Here is a 12,457-nt window from a genome sequence, read left to right as displayed (position 1 = left end):
GCTGTACAAATAGGGATTATTTCTGTACTTTATGGTGTTTTTATTCCAGATTTCTGTACATTCACAAAAAATGATTTTTACATCTTACATGCCTAGTGGCTGTGATTTCATATTTTTTTATGGTATGATTTTGTTTTTGTAAACATATGACAGCCAATGTGGAAGAAAAGGGATTCACAGAATCACAGAAACATGTTGGGTTTGGGAGCCCCTCAGACCAGATACAGGCCTGCATTCAGATCTGTGGGTAAACATGCGCCCAATGTTTCAGTTCAAATGCACCAACCCAACAGTTATTATTTTAATTCCTACTGAAAGTTAATATTAGCGCCTAGGGAGACATGAGATGTCACTTGGCAATCATTCCAATTATACCTTTCTCAGTTTCTCTCCTTAGTGCTTAATAAAACGTACATTTCCCTTTTCTCATGAAAGTTGCCAGTTGGGATCCTGGCCATAGATATCATGTGTTAAATTGTAGTCGTATCTGAGAGCGATTTTGTATAGCAAAGAAAACAGTGGGGAACTGGTCTGCCAGTTACTTCAGGGACTTTTTATTGTTAAGAGTCAGTGAACAAGGAGTGCTTACAGAACAAGAGTTTTGCACTATGCTGGCCTTTCTGTTTAGGTCATTTCCACGTTTGTTTTTTAATTTAAGAGTTCATTTGATTGTTTTTGTAAACTATGTATAATTTGTTGCTACTAACATTTTTTTTACTTTGATGTGCTTTAAGTGCAACAGAAATGTACACATTGCAGGTTTTGGTCTACTACTGTCAACAGCTTAAATATTCATTTATGAGGAATGTATGAAATGTATAGACTGTCTGTATATTTTAAATATTTACTTTTAAATTTGCCTGCCTATTTCAATGTTAAGGGTCCAAGTAGTTTAGCTGCTAGAACCCAATCGCCCCTTTTGTTCTGACTGGGCAGATGGTGGAGGTAGATCAATCGTGTTCTCATTTTGGCCCATATCTAATGAACTGTGTGACCTAGAAACTAGGCCATTTTTTTTCTCCCAATTCTTTGTTTTCATTCAGAGACAGTCCTCCTTGATCTGTCCTTTTTTGCCGTATCAGATATCCTACCATTTTATATTCTTTGTTTAACTCCCTTTTGCAAAGTAGCCCCTGGCAGTTTGGTAGATTGTTACTAAATTAAGCTCAAAAGAATCCCTGGAGTCCAAACCTAAATTATCCAATCAAATGTTATGGGCATGGCATTTTTGAACAAAGTCATACATCTTTGTTTTCATACACTCATATCTCAGGAATGGGATGACAGATCTGTGCCAAAGGTGATATTCATGTGCACTGGCCCTGAGGTGACATGGCAGACTTTGGCTTTTGACTTTTTAGCAGGTGCCATGACATTAAGCAAATAATTATGAATTCCCGGCTCATCAGCCAGTCAGTTTAAACTTTCCCTTCAGTGTCTATAGAAAACCCAACAATAGCTGAAAAACAAGTCTGGTATTAGCCATTCAGCTTCTGCTGGTGTCTGGCCAACCTCCCAGTGGCCAGTCCACATAAAACATGATGAGTAAGTCGATTTGTAAATTTGATACTTCTGTGTAAAACCTGGTGTCATTTGGCATTAGTTCTTAGGTCATGTGACATTAATTCTGCTACAAAGAATTAAATACAAAAATCTAAATTTTTAAGGTCCGGTCCCCTGGTAACCTAAAGATTTCAGTCATAAAACAAGTTGATTTGTAAACCTGATACTACTGTGTACCTGGTGTCAATTGACCATCAGGGGGTGCAATAACCTTATACCAGGTTTTCAAGTCAGACCTCTCTGCCTCTGTTTAATACACAGTCATGCTACTTCCATCTTTCATCAACAGAAAATAAACAGCGAATGTTCTGTATTTTGTAATTATTCTGAATAATTATTTTTGGAGAAAAGTTCTCAAAAAATATTAAACACATTGTATTTCAGCAGTGCCCCCCCCCCCCCTCCTTTTTGTGTGATTGTAACCAAACTTGCTTTACAAATTCTGTAGGTGGATACAAAGAACATAGAAGCAAAATTTGGTATATACTGCTTGCTGTCCGAAGTCCAATGCCTTTGACACTGCATTTCGTCCTGCATTGGTGACACTAACAGGCTTTGCAAATTGTACCATTCATTCAGTAACTGGCACACTAGTTCCTAACTGACATTCTTCCTGGACCCTGTTAACTGTATGAGGCTTGCAGCTCTATGTATGATTTGCTCTCTTTGTATGAAGTACAAATGATCAAATGATGTTTGATAAAATTGTAAGAAATCAGTCACTCAAAATCATTGTCACAAAACCTCTGTGAAGACATGAGTGATTTTCAGTTATTCATGTAAACGCAGAAGCCAGTAGTCTCTCAGTAACTGGCTCTTTGTCTTCAGTATCTGGGATGGATAATTTTACCCAATGACACGCCACTGCTGCAGACGTTGGACATTGGCAGGTCTCTCATTTAATGGATGCAATGAGTGTTTTAGTTTTCAGTTTGATTAATGTGATGCAGGGAGCATTAACGCTCTGATATCAATCTCCCACTGCTTTGAGTTTGAGTCCACTATCCTGTTCCTTGCCACAATTCATCAAATAAAGGTCTCTGGTGATGAAAGAAGCCCTTGATTAAGTGGCTTTTTATTGGATGGATTGGTTTGAGTCTGTCAGTCCATCCAGAATAATCCGTGCTTTTTAAATGAACTTCATACATCAGGTTTTCGCCACACAAATTGGCATTGTGTCTGTTGCCCTGTGCGGCGGAAACAGAGCTAATTTTCCTTATTTAGCTTTGTCACGGCTCAGTGCTCTTGGGAAATGAAAGCTGGCAGTGTGGCATTGACATGGAAAGTGTGCTCTCTTAATGTCTCCTGATGTGGCTGATACAGATCGTTTCAGCAGGCACAGGTCTCGCTTTTCCACACTGAAGTGGCCATTGGTGGGCAGTTAATGGTGTGGCACTTAATAATCAAGACTATCTCAATGGGAAAATGATCCTATTTTCCTTTTTTTCCATTGCAAGCCTCTGCACTTGTGTTATCGAGGGACCAGTGACAAATGCCTGGCATACTAACTGCCTCAGAAACTCATTCAGTTGTGTGTCAAACAAGATCACTAACCTACTTGCATGATTTTAAGAGGTCAACTTATCATTTGAACCATTTTTCTGTTTGCTAAATACTTGCTCAGATTGGCTAATGTTGCTGAAGTTTGTTGTAATCTCAACAGTCCTTGCTGTATCCAGGGAGGCTTGATGGATGTGTAACATTAGGTGAAGAATTGATTAAACCTCACAGGACAGGAATGAGAGAACCGCAGCAGAGTTTGGCCCGAAGTGACATCCAATTCTTTCTGCCTGTAACTACACATTAATCTTTGTTGATGTCATCTGAAAATCTGAGCCTTGAATGAAGTGAATGTTGCTGTACGAGAGGAAAGTCTGAGAAATATGTATTTTAATCCTCATGTTTATAGATCTGCACCTCAGTGTGAGAGTAAGAGTAGACCTGCAAATACAGATCAGACATGTTGTGTTTCATCAGGGTTCATCAGTGTTCAAATGAAAATACAGACCAACATGGCAAACTTACCCTCAAACACAGGGTCCTCAGCAGATATTTTTATACATATAATCTAAAATAATAACTTAAAAAATTAAGCCAGCACCAAGCGCCCACTTTTAAGTAATCCAATTACTAATTACTAATCCAAACTAATTTTATTTCACAGTGTGATTTGTCTTCATAAATTCAGGACCCACAGTTTGGTTATCTTGTTTAACAGAAAAAGATAGGAAATTCCAACATGGTGGACGTAAACCACATGGAGACACAAAACCTCGACAAAGATTCTTTGAATGAATGAGAGAGATTCTGTTCCACCTCAAGGAGTGGCAATAAATTCACTCAACCCTTTAAAAATCATTAAGCTTCCAATTTTTCCAGGTATTTTTGTTAAGATATAAGGTCTAATAAGAAGGACATTACACACAGTCCTGCAAATATATACGACTAAACTTACATATCTTGAGGACTTAAAAATGATATTAATTAAAGACAAGAAAATAAAATCGAAATTGTGCTAATTATACCATAAATTATATACCATCTGTACTAGAGGTTTGACGTGGCTCTTCAAAGTCTTATTCAAGTTCAGTTTTATGGACCACTGCACCCAAGACATAGATCTTTCTTAACATCCATGCTTTACCCACGGGAAACCGTGGGCCACTTTTTGTGTTACCATAATCATCAGTTTGAATGACCATTAACGTGTTCTCAGGTTTTTCCTGAAATATTAATCTGCTTCTCAGAAGTACTGCAGTTGAATGCATGTGGACCTGTTTTATGCTGTGTTTACACACAGGCTAACTGTTCGGCTAATGGGACTTCTTTGAGAGGTTCTGCTGAAGAGAGGAGAATTTGTTTCATGGAGGCTTTTGGATATCCAGGCAGCCCATAAAAACATCAAAATAGTGCATGTTTATAGACTTTAAAGCACTGAAATTCAGAGTATTGAGGCGATGGGTGTAGAGACTGAAGTGTAAACCTGTAAAGCGCACAATGCAGACATCCTCCCATAATGGCTGAGAGATGCATGACCAGTGTGGCATGTTAAGAGCCCTTATGCCATTAGCCACCAAACTATCTGACCTATTTGTGTGTCATTCTGTCATCTGCACAGCTAAGCTGTGTGTTCTCCCATCTGCCTATGTTACCTCAGGGAACACTGATGAAAGGTGACTAACTCTGGCCTTTACACGCTGCAGGTGTGGGGGTGTGATCACTCATGAATCTGACAGACAGCTCCCTAGTCCAACTGGCGGTAATTGGTAGAGATGAAGAACCTAATTGTTTTCTCTGTATCTATGTGCTTCACAGAAGTTGTCTTTTTAGAGACTCCTGCCTTGCAAAGCTAGACAGGTGCATAAGTCAGATGTTTGGGTGACAGGCTGTCTGAACTGGATGATCTAACTCTCTTACCTTCACAGGATGTACTCGAATCCGAATACGTTATTCAGGAAAGCAGGAATAATGTGATGGAAACGGATATTTCCTCTACCCGAGGTTGCTCGTTGTTATTCGGGGGGAAGACATGTTTGTGCGTCAGCCATTATGTTTCTTCAAATCGATTCCTATCATTGTGGATGGCCACACGATAAAATGCTCATATTGTTTGCAACATAGGACTTTGATTTCACTAACTAGTCGTTTCATTTACTACACATGGTTGAAAAGTGATTCGGTACCGAGTCAGGTACGGGAGCTAGCGAGATAAGCAGTGACCGACCCCCGCAACCTATACATCAAAATGAAGCTTAGAACTTGTACTTTTTAGTTGTATGTGTTCATTTCCTGCATTAAAAAACAGTCGAAAGTCATATCATTTACTACACATTACTGAAAAGATGATTTCCTTCAGCTAAAGGATACTTTTCTGTATGCCTTTACTGTAAGTAGTTTCTATTTCCAATGCAGAACAGAATTTTTCGATTTATAAAACTTTTTTCAGTTTCTGACTGTTCAGCGTCCTCCAGTTAAAGGGGGGGGGGGGTCATACAGTCCACATAACTTAAAAATAAAAATACAAAAAGAGAGCATGAGAGATGAGAAGTACCGTATGAGGATGTTGACATATATCTCATAATTAGTTATATACAAATATTAAACTAATTTGATGCTTTTATGGCATTAAAATTGCATTGCCAGTCAATCTTGGTTAGAAAATACAACGTTTGCCCCATTTACGTGACTTCCAGTGTAAGCCACACACTTCCAGTCTACTAACCGAATAGAGATACGGAGACAGATCATTTTGTTGGCTGAACAGATACAGGTACAGATAATGACGTCTCTGTACACCTCTACTTCACAGAAACAAATGTATGCAGTTGTATAATGAAAGACATTTGTTGGGGTGGAGTTTGAAACCAGCAGGTTACTATGCTTGTTGTCAAGCCAAAATCTTCATCTGTAATGACCATTACCATGTTCTCATGCTTTCCCTCAAATATCACTCTGCTTCTCAGCCATACTACAGTCAAATGAAAGTTGAATAATATCCAGAGACTATAAAGAGTGTTATACAGATACATATACAGAGTGTTATACATCTTCTATGTGGTTCTTTATTGAGAGTTTGAGACAGAAAATGTTAAATCTTTTTTAATGCTTTTGTAACTCTAAAGTAAGTCTTGCACGCTTTTTACAGTTTTATTGTGATTTGTTGTGGTATGAATAAAGCAATAGCATTAGGCACACAGTTTATTGTCATTGATGTTGTTATCAATTCTTTATTCATATGTGAGCTAGTGTTCACAAATAAGTAATTCACAAAGTCACTGTGTCTTCCTACTTCAAATGTAAAGGAAATGTACACACATGTAAGAAAACGAACTGAATAGATAGAAATATACTAAAACACAATGTCTCCAGGTAATGTCCTGAAGAGTATTAAACAAATAAAACATGAATATGGCATAGAAGTTTCTTTCATATTTTGGCAAAAAGAAAAACAAGTGTGATGTTTTAAGGACAATGCATTTCACTTTACAGAAAGTGAAGAAAGCTGTTTGGGCTTAGCTGTCTAATGGTGATAAAGTGAATGATCTAAACAGCACAATGTAATATGGCACTTAATAAACAAAATATTTGCTGTGAAACTACCAAGAGCTATTTTGAATATGGTTTTTGCTCTTTACAGGTATGGAATGCACAGCCCCTCTTAAAAATTCTGTTGTTTTCAGTACATTATCTGTTGGTTTCAGTACATTATTTTGACTTCATTTTTGTGACTTCTGTACCAAGAAAGTAGAGTCATATTAAAACAGGTTAATGCCAGTCTTTCTTAAGAAGCCTTCTGCCAGTGGCGCTAACCTCTCTTTGAGTTACAGCCAAGGCCGCTTGATGACCCGATGCGGTCTAGTCGCCCTCCAAAGCAGCCAGAGAAAGTTTTGCTCCGGGTGGCTGTCAACAGATCCATCAGGCGGTTCCTCTGTGCCTCGTACCCCCCGCGAGGAGTGCCATCTTCCCTGGCTGTGTTCTGGGCCTCGCTGTCACTTTGCCATGCCATTTCAGGCTGGCCCTGCTCTGTAGAGAGGGTAGCATCCTCATAATCCACGGCTTTGTCAGCTGGCTCCTCACTGGCCAAGGCTTCCTCAAACTGCTGCAAAAAGCCCTGAGGGTGAGATGAGATCAGGTATTAAAGCACTGAATTGTAATGTACTTTTGAAGCAAGCCAAGTTTCAAATACATCTTTCAAATAAAAAAACTGCTTTTTATTGTTATTAACACTTTTTGACCACTGCATCTATTAAAAGTCAAATGAAAAGATATGCTGGCTATTCAAATGTTGTTCCAAGCATGCTTGCTCTCATAAATACGGAAGGCATACCTTTAGCTTAGCGATGGTGTTTGCAGAGTTTGGTCGGCTCAGCACATGAGTCATTACGTGCATCTCTTGACAAAGAAGGATCAACAGTCCTGTAAGGAAAATTCCTCGGATCATGGCTGGTTTCCTTTGGCACTCGGTTTGCCTTCTACTTTTCTCACTGGGTCCCTCTTTTAAAGCCGGGCCGGAGACAACCGGCTCTCCGTTGGCTCATCATTTTATTAATTGTCTCAAGTGCATTCTGACACCTTCTGTCTGATAAGGCCTTGTGGCAGATCTCCTTTTTAAGTGGCTGTTGGGTGCTACGTGATGCAGGAAAGCATGATGTGTGTGGCAACGTGGACACAAGCTGCTGACCTCTGGGCTGGACTAATGGGCCATGCCCAGACATGACATGAATGCTTAGCATTGTTCTATCACTACATCATTGCCAAACAGATATCTTTCTCTTAACCAAAAATACCATAAAGGGTTAACACAATCAGTTAGTCTCAATATAGGATGTGAAACCAAGAACTACTGGATTGTTTCAGTTCAACATGGCGTTCACTGCAGTCAGGTTTTCTAAATGACTTGTAAGTCACATTGGCTACCCTTGTTTCACAATATTCCTGGCACAACCTGTACCTTTTTTAGAAAAACAGTCTGACTAAATTTGACTGATCGTTTAGTATTTTTAACAACGACAACAACAAAAATAAATGAATAAATAAAAATCAGTTTTTAGAATCAAATCACACCAGCCTTGCCACCTGAGACCGAATGAGGGCTATGAGATAATTAGGTTAAACAATGACCTGAGATGATTAGGTTAAACAATGACCTTTTTAATACATTAGTTTACTTTGGTAGATGGTGACGACAAATCATGACCTTTTTAGTATGCCAGTTCACTTTATTGCTTCATGAAACAGCCTCAGACATCAACTCAAAAAACAATTTCCTACCTTTTCTGTTTCTGATCCAAATTACTCCTACATTGTACTTTTTTGTCAGTCTGAATTTTTTGGAAAGTCCAATTCTTAACAGGTTTTCCTGCAAAATACAGCTCTATTAACACTTTCAACTTTTGCTTTAACTTTTTCCTAAATGACACTCCGCAGGAGGCTATGATGGGAAGCAATGAAGGCAACGTGCACCGTAACACTGTCCACCTATTACTGTGCAAATATGCTCAGAGGGCGACAAGTTCTCCCCTCCTTGCAGATCTCACTCCTTCTGTCACATATCCGTGTCTTCCGGTGGGCTCAAACACAGCCTCATCCATAATTCTAATTCTTGGAAGAGGTACAACGTCATCAGCTCCCTGCAAGTTGAGAGCCAAAAACTCAATCAGTTCATCAGTGGGCGTGGTTTTTGATTGACATTTTGGGAAAAAGTAACACAATTGCTTGCTGTAAACGATAAATGGAAGTAACAAAAATTTCTTACTGTAAATGATAAATGTCAGTCAAGTTGAGTATCAGAGCAACGCTGTTTCAAATAAAATGTCTATCAAGTTTATCAAATCAACTGACAATTTCTCACTCTATTTTTCAGCTCGCATACATTTTTACCCCTCTATTTTTCAATTCACATGCATTTTCATCACCTCCATTTTATCAATTAATTTTAGCTACTTCCACCCATGACTCTACTTTCCTTAAATGATAAATGGCAATTCTGTGTTGAGAATTATGAAAGATGAATGAAAATGATGAAACATGGCTCTGTTTTCATCATATCACGACTTTTAATCAAATCAGCTTTAAATGAATCAAATCACTTGGTAATGTATTACTCTATTTCACATCCATTATCACTGCTCTATTTTTAATTCACATGCATTTTCATCACATCAATTGTCATCAGTTAATTTTTGTTACTTCCACCCCTCATACTGAATCACGTACGTGACCAAGCAAAAGGCGTTTTGACTCTCTCTCGGGAGCCTTCGCTCTCCGTGGTGCTGAATCATTAAACTTGAGATGTCCAGTACACTGTGTCCAGTACAATTCTTTTCATTTGACTCTCCAAGGCAAACACTAGCCAGTATTAAATCACTGACATACACCAGGAACACTGAGTTATCCACCAAAATGGTTAACAGTTTATACCAAAATTTACATTCTGTCTCCACATAATCTGTGACCTGTGACTTGTATTGATTTATCATTTTTTTCATTTATGCCTCAATATTATAGATTTCATATGATTTGTCTGTTACACCAGTGATTCAGCTTTAGAAAGGCTTGGCATAAGAATTGGAGCATAAAGCAATATCACTCATAGGAATGGCTGTCAGACTGCAGGGTTTACTGGAGGTTAAATACCAGGTGGGTACCATGGCGGGTATCCTCAGCTTGTCTGAAGTGTGAAGTGTAGCTGACCACTTCTCAGCAGATCATTTAACAAATGTTTCAGTATATGTTGACATTTTAATAGTCTTATGCTACAGCAGGCATACTTAAATCTAGTTTAGCACTGAAAAAGGGATGATTCTCATAAAACTGTCTCATTACTGCAAGTCAAGCCCAAGAGCACATGTATAATATGTAAATCTCTGAAGAAACATAGTCACAGGAGAGCTGACAGTGGATGAACAGTGATTATGATAGACCTATGTCAGTCACTTTTGAGTGCTTGGACTTTGTTGTCAGTTGTAGTGGAATCTTGAGTGAACAGTTCAATTACAAGACATTAATAGTCATTGGAGGGTGAGGAAATTGTCTTGGTCCGATGAACTTAGTTTTAGCTGGTGTTAGTTTAAAACAGCCTTATAACTAAATCTTCATCTTTGATTTGCTTGCATATTTGTTCACATTTTATTGTAAAATATTATTCATAATATCTATTCAGAGGTCTTTAGTGGAACAATTTTGTAGCCTATCACAGCATGTGCGCGTGGCCACGCCTATTAACGGGATGGTGACAGGCCTGTATAGCTCAAATCAATAAATGGAGCTGTTACTCTTGATGATCATGTTACTGTTCTTCTCTGTGGTGTTCTCCGATCTTTAAATAGCACTTGTACTATGAGAAAAAGTATACACTAAGAATAATTCTTTATACATGTTTGAAAAGGGCCAAACAAACCTTAAAGGGGTCAGAAGGAAAAAAAAGAAATAATCAAGAATAGTTTTAATAAGTTGTAAACATTTATTATAAATTAAAATGTTGAGTCATTACAACTACTTCGACATCAGTCTCACAATTATATAGAAATATATAGGCACACTATTGACAAAATTCAATAAATATCAAAATAAATATGCATAGTTAAGAATAACATTTCGAGTTCATAGTAGCCTAGGTAATGACATAGCAGCTCTGGGATCCAGGTAAGACCTCATTTCCTCTTTGGATCTGAGAACAGAGACAAAGAAAAAGCATAGACGATCAGATCAGTCTTGCACCCCATGCTATGAAACACAAGCGATCAGTTTTGCCAGATGAAAAGCGACGGTTAACTCTGGATGTTTTTATTTACATCTATTTCAACTTATACCGAAGCGCCATTTCATAGCCCAACAGTACAAGAAATACTTGTGTGTGAAGTGTGTATATGTGTATATGTCTGAGAGAGAGAGAGAGAGAGAGAGAGAGAGAGAGAGAGAGAGAGAGAGAGAGAGAGAGAGAGAGAGAGAGAGAGAGAGAGAGAGAGAGAGCACGCGAGCGTCTTTCCTGCTCAAACTTACTGAAGCGTCCGGCTGTGTTGCATCCCAGGGTGCTCATAGAACCAATTCGGTCCATTCTGCGCCCGAAACACGCAGAGGACCTCTTGGAGGAGTCATTTCTGACAGTCCTCAAATCCTTGGCTGACAAGAACACTCTTTCGTCCACCGGTTTTGCTCTGGTGTAAAGTTCGGCATCGCTCTCCTCCCCAGTTAGTGCCGTATCCTCGAAGTTTGCCTCGGTGAGTCTGTCGAGCAAGGGGAAATTGTCCTTCTGCTGAGGCACAGACTGCTCTAGCTGGTGAAGTAAAGCCTGAAAAGCCATTGAAACATAAATTATTTTAGACCACTATATTAAAACACACGACTGCTTCCAGTGTGCTTGACAAAGTGCCCATATTATGACGAGTTTTCACAAACCAACCTTTAAGACGTCCAAGTCCCCATAAGTCAAGGCCGAGCTCTGTAAGGGGAACGCGCTTAAAAGCTGAAAACTAAAGCAAATAACGAGGCATGCATAAGGAATGCTGATGTGCCGCATCCTGTCCGTATTTTGTAAGATTCTCTCTTGTCTTCTTTCTTTCTTGAATTAGTTTACGACTGTATGCCGCTGTCTCTGTACGTCTTTCACAGAGTGGACATAGGCCTTTTATACTTAAAAATCTGACAAGCGCAGTTATGCGAGGAATCGCGTTTGCATTCTGACACTCTCTCTTGATAAAGCTATCTGTCGGAAATGAGTCCATTTAAAGCTTCGTCTCAGTGGATATGGAGCATGCCTATGATATCGTCACCCGAACGTTTTTCTGAAGACTCATGCTCAAGCACTCGGCATGTAGTACCTCAATATCATCCACGGCATAGTGACATATTGGAGAATATCATTGGGGATGTTTATTGGCGCTGTGCTTTGGTAGAGAATAGGATTTAAACTGTTATCATATATTGCTGCCATAGTGTTTTGTTTTCTTTTGTTTTTAATTTGTAAACAAAGTGCCCAGGAGACTGGCCTCATTGTTTAGTTATGCGCCCTGTAGTTACGACGCAGGGCTTCCATAATTGGTTACGTGGGCTATGCCAGACTTCCAAATTTGACAGGGGTAGGTTGTGAATCCATGCAGTCATTGCAGATGTGTAAGCGAACTAGTTTTCAGGTAAACGCTGATAAGACTACCCCAATACTATTTACAGAGAAACATATATTGTAAAGACAGGAAAGAAATGATGGAAGCTTAATGCATCCAACATTTCTTTCTGTTTTGAAGATGCCTAATACACTGATGCTTTTATGTGGAACCAGGTGACTAGGTCCTGCTTCATTTGATATTTCCTTAGTAGTTGGGCTATGAAGTCTATTTCCATATGTACAATAACCCCAAATCAATGGACAAAACATTATCATATTGCTGAACCTTGC

General features: G+C 38.9%; 2 protein-coding genes across 2 annotated transcripts; both read right to left on the bottom strand.

Annotated features, from left to right (window-relative positions):
* Positions 1-6,868: 6,868 nt before the first annotated feature.
* On the bottom strand, positions 6,869-7,504 carry nppa (natriuretic peptide A). Its single transcript, XM_030784422.1, has 2 exons — positions 7,391-7,504; positions 6,869-7,174 (listed from the first exon to the last, which is right to left on the bottom strand). Exons 1-2 carry the CDS (start codon positions 7,502-7,504, stop codon positions 6,869-6,871), a joined length of 420 nt encoding a protein of 139 aa, XP_030640282.1.
* A 3,161-nt stretch (positions 7,505-10,665) lies between these two features.
* Positions 10,666-11,581, bottom strand: nppb (natriuretic peptide B). The gene is made up of 3 exons (XM_030785275.1): positions 11,465-11,581; positions 11,061-11,353; positions 10,666-10,732 (listed from the first exon to the last, which is right to left on the bottom strand). Exons 1-3 carry the CDS (start codon positions 11,579-11,581, stop codon positions 10,666-10,668), a joined length of 477 nt encoding a protein of 158 aa, XP_030641135.1.
* Between the last annotated feature and the right edge of the window lie 876 nt (positions 11,582-12,457).

Source organism: Chanos chanos, chromosome 9 (genome assembly GCF_902362185.1).
Source record: "Chanos chanos chromosome 9, fChaCha1.1, whole genome shotgun sequence".
NCBI lineage: Eukaryota > Metazoa > Chordata > Actinopteri > Gonorynchiformes > Chanidae > Chanos > Chanos chanos.
This window is presented reverse-complemented; position numbering and strand designations above follow the sequence as displayed.